This window comes from Lactuca serriola, chromosome 7 (genome assembly GCF_051521515.1).
Source record: "Lactuca serriola cultivar US96UC23 chromosome 7, Lser_US96UC23_V15, whole genome shotgun sequence".
NCBI classification, from domain to species: Eukaryota; Viridiplantae; Streptophyta; class Magnoliopsida; order Asterales; family Asteraceae; genus Lactuca; species Lactuca serriola.
Genome location: NC_136414.1, coordinates 59,723,263 through 59,727,903, shown reverse-complemented (window position 1 = coordinate 59,727,903; position 4,641 = coordinate 59,723,263). Strand labels below are relative to the sequence as shown.

Below are 4,641 nucleotides of genomic sequence, written 5' to 3'. Positions count from 1 at the left end.
TGAAAGTCCAGAAAAGATTTCTCTTTCCAAGGGAAAGAGAAAGCCTAAGTCATAGATTGTCTCGTGTACCATTCCCAGTGAGTCTGTATGTTTCTATGCCAAGAGAAGGGGCACTGGTTGCGAAGTTGCCCTGACTACCTGAAAGATCTGAGAGAAGGTAGAATAAAAAAGTGACTCTACTTTCAGGTAAGTCTACTGTCTAATTCTATTAAGTTCCTAATTGTTGATTCTTAATAAATGATGTGACTAGGTTGCATTTTGATGTTTTGTAGGATCATGCAAAGGAAAGGAAGCTTAAAATAAGAGTATGTTGAAGGGAAACAATGTTGGTTTGGTGGTTAAGGGAAAGGGTATGGTGGCAATATGGTTGTTCTATCAAGTTGAAAGGAAGTAATGCAAGTTTGGTGGTAGCGAGATATTCCAACAATAAAGATCAACGGTGTTCTCCAAGTGTGTGTGTGTGTGTGTGTGTGAGAGAGAGAGAGAGAGAGAGAGAGAGAGAGAGAGAGAGAGAGAGAGAGAGAGAGAGAGAGAGAGAGAGAGAGAGAGAGACGATAAAGTGTAATTAGGTCAAAATGTGAGGGAAATGAATGGTAGTACCCTAGTAGTGTCAAACTATTTTTTTAATTTAAAAATAGTTTAACAAGTATGAAATAAAATTTAATATAAATTGAAAAAACGTACGAAAGTCAATTTACAAACGACTACTACATAAAAAAAATTCAAACCATATGGACAATCAACCTAACAAAAAAAAGATAGCAACTTTTTGTAAAACACAGAAACAAAACATGATATTTTGATAATAAAAAAAACATTATTGTTTAATATAAAACATTATACTTTTGGCTTATAATTAATTACCGTTACTTAGCTATTTTTGATAAAATATATTTATATGTATTTTAACTTTATTCTTTTATTTCATTGATGACAATAATAATATGCAAATATTTGCATGAATAAGTCATATGGAAATGATTAACTGAATATGAAATGTTCAAATTAAGACCAACCTTCCAACGATCTCTCATGATCTCACATCTTTCATTCATAACCACATGGGAGCTTCCACTGAGAGGATGAATGAATAAATCCGTATGTAACACCCTCAAATTCCTAGGATACGAATCATATATATACGATAATCTTAAATTACATAAATAAGACAAACAACTCATATGTCTAAAAATATATTTTTAAACCATCATTTAACACGAATATTTAACAAATTCTATACATTCGATCATCTTAATCTATACCTCTAATAATTCCTTTGACTTCATGTTATCTAGCTGTTGATCGTCACCACCAGATCTTTTTTCTTTGTTAGCAAACTGTTCTACTGTTCTTCGAGCAATCGGCAACCATAATCTTCTTAATCTTTCTTCTTCAACCCTAACTTCACCTTCAAGAAACCTCGGACGAGCAGTAATCTCCGACACCGACCTTCTCCCGCCGGATTCCATGGCTTCCACTTCCGTTTCCCGGTCACCATCGGAATTTCCCTCGATTTCCAAACTGATCAGGTGACTATCAAATCGATTACTTGACATGCAAGTAATCATCTCCGATTTCAAAAACAGAAGATCAGATGAGCTCACATTGCTCCATCTGTTTTTGATTATCATGGGATCATGGGCATCACATACCATGATCTGATGATTAAACTTGTGCAGGATTTCTTCATCATTTTCGATATTTGTTCCAAATCTTGAAGACCCTTCTCGTTCAATAAAAAGCCCGAGACTTGAAGGTTCGGGTTCGTTAAACCTTAAAGAATTCGAGTACGTGAAAACGGTAATATCATCCACGATAACTTTGATCCTACAAAGTGGACAACTCGAGTGTTTTCCGAGCCATTGATCAATACAATCGATATGAAATGCATGTTTGCATTTGGGCAAAAGCCGAAGAATTTCTATGTCTTCAAAAGCGGATAAACAAACGGAGCATTCCAACCCGTTTTTTGATCCTTTTAACGTTGAAAACTTGAAGAACGGAAGGGATTCGATAACAGTTTTATCGATTCCAGAGAACCTTGATCTTGTTTGAGGAAAATTACCGAAATTTTCATGTTGGATAGAAGATGATACGTGGCAGCATTTTGCATAAATTAAGGTTAAAGATGTTAATGAAAAGACGATTGAGAGAATTCCGATGACTAGAGCTAAACTCGGCTCGAATTTAGTGGCGGAATCCGATGAGTTGGAATCGTATCCCTCGTGTGCAGAGGTGTACGATGATTGTGAAAGTGACGAGTATGGAAATATGAGGAGAAAGGATAGGAGAATAGTGAGTTGCCTTTGTTGGTTCGTCAGAATTCTGATGAATTCCGGCAAGTGAGTCGTCGGAAAGTTCATGGGTTGGAGGGAGATGATGAACGGAGGTTTGACATTGGTTGAGTACTTGGGTTTCTTTTGTTTATTTATAGTCTCTTCATGTTCCCACTTGATATAAGATATTAATTTTGTGTTTAAAAATAATATAATGTTTAATCATTAAACTTTAATGTAACACATCAACTTACGAATTTTTCGAATAATTAGATGATTGTTGAAAAACTAATAAAAAAAATTATAGATTTGGTACCTGTTTAGTTGGTTTTTTGGTTTAGCTTCAAAACTGATTTTTTTTTTGCAAGTTTGATCCTTTATACATGGTTTTATAACACTTTTTGTCCCTACATCATTTTTTTGGAACGGAATTAATATATTAAAACAAGCTTGCCAAAAACAACTAGTTCATAAGTAGGTTACGCAACCACGCTATGGAATTTCTCTTAAATTTACAATTTCTAAAACAAAAGCGGTTACAAGAAAAAAAGCGTAACCACCGAATCAAACAAAAGATTCAAAAGAAGTCACCGCATAAACACATTTACTGTAATAGGTATATATCTATTCACTACAATAAATTAGAGTATTACCGGCGACAGGCGTCGTCGCTAAAAGTGGGGTTTGTCGCCGCTAAAGGCGTCGCCGATAATACTAACATTTCATGTAGTGATTCCATCTCGTCTCCATATTGACTGATAGAAGTGAAGCCACATCCAGGTGCATTCTTAGAGAACTAACCGAGAAAGAGCTAGAAATTTCAATCATCCATCTCTAAATATCTGCACATGTACACCCTTGAATCGAATTAAGCAAGTCAAAAAGTTGATCACCATGCTTTGTTAAAACACCTCCCCTGATTTCCCAGCTCCAAACAGGAACCCAACCACAAACCGACCAATAATCGAAGACCAAAGCCCTCAGATTAGCAGCTAAGGCATGGAGTCGTCGAAACGAAAAACAAATAGGTTGATCCCCACACCAGTTGTCAGTCCAAAACTTGATAGTAGAACCATATCCAAGATGCTTCCTTAAAAATGATTGATCTAGTTTATGGGTTTTGAGCATTCTAACACTCATATGGTGTACATGCAACCCTAGCATGGCATGGGGTACTTGTAATATTAAAACTAGTATAATGACATACCTTTGTTCTTGCTTGGATTTCTTAAGACTTTGTGTGCCTAGCACCCCAAATGTGATGCCTCAAATGCTTCACACAACACCACAACTCTTGGAATAACTTGAGAGAAGTACACTTTCACTCAAAATCGGCTAGCCCTCCTTTCTTAGTCTTAGATGCCGATTTTGCTCCATATGAAGTTCCTTATATAGTGTGTCACATGTAGGGTTACACCATGTAAACCCTAACGTGCATGGCTTTTCATTTCCCCCATGATCCATGTGTTTTAACCTCCATGGAGAATCCATGGAGCACCCAATGGGTCCTAGCCCAATCTAGTGATTCATGGACCCTAAGCCCACTATATAAGAATGAAAGATTTACATAATCAATCCTCATATATTTAATTAATCTCTTTTGATCACCAAATTAATTCCAAATTAATTCTTGATCAATACTTATTAAATAATATGATTTCATATTAATATATTAGAACTTATAATATACTAACAAACCATAAGTGTCCTTTTCTCATTTTGTCTATCCAATCTTTGAGATGCCATGCAACCCAAATGGACCATGCCAAGTCGGGTCAAGTACATACCAAATATAGTTATGGACTTAGACACCTTATCCAACAGTCTCCCACTTGGATAAGTCTAATAACTATAGTTGCAAGTATGACTTTAGGAACCGACCATCAATCGTAGCTCTTTCAAAGTCTCGCGGAACTAAGATGATGATGCGTCATTTAAGATAAGTGATCATATAATCATCTGTTCTAGATATCAGCCGGAAAAATACATGGAACAATGTCATACTTATTGTCCAACAGTTTGTTTCCCTATTTCCGATTTGTTTGACATAGAACTAAACTGAACACATCAATTTGGTTCTGACCGGGCCCGACACATAAGTTAAAACAAAATCATCAAGGGGACCAGATATCGCTTTTAATCCTCCAAGGATTAAAAGGAATATATAAACGTTGACTCATATGCTTGTACTAACTACTTGTTGAATTATACACAAAAGCACGTTTTATAGCATCGAGTTACCGATGCGTTTTCGTACAATCAATGCACAACCAACTCATATCTCTAGATTTGAAGACTTATATGATATTACCGTCTCACGATCACTCGAAATAAATTCCATGAAGAAATACAAGTGAGCGTGAGT

At 35.9% G+C, this 4,641-nt stretch overlaps 1 protein-coding gene across 1 annotated transcript; it reads right to left on the bottom strand.

Annotated features, from left to right (window-relative positions):
* Positions 1–1,134: 1,134 nt before the first annotated feature.
* On the bottom strand, positions 1,135–2,389 carry LOC145062075 (E3 ubiquitin-protein ligase ATL42-like). The gene has a single exon (XM_079009697.1). The coding sequence runs from the start codon at positions 2,361–2,363 to the stop codon at positions 1,257–1,259; it is 1,107 nt and encodes a 368-aa protein (XP_078865823.1). The 5' UTR covers positions 2,364–2,389; the 3' UTR covers positions 1,135–1,256.
* Between the last annotated feature and the right edge of the window lie 2,252 nt (positions 2,390–4,641).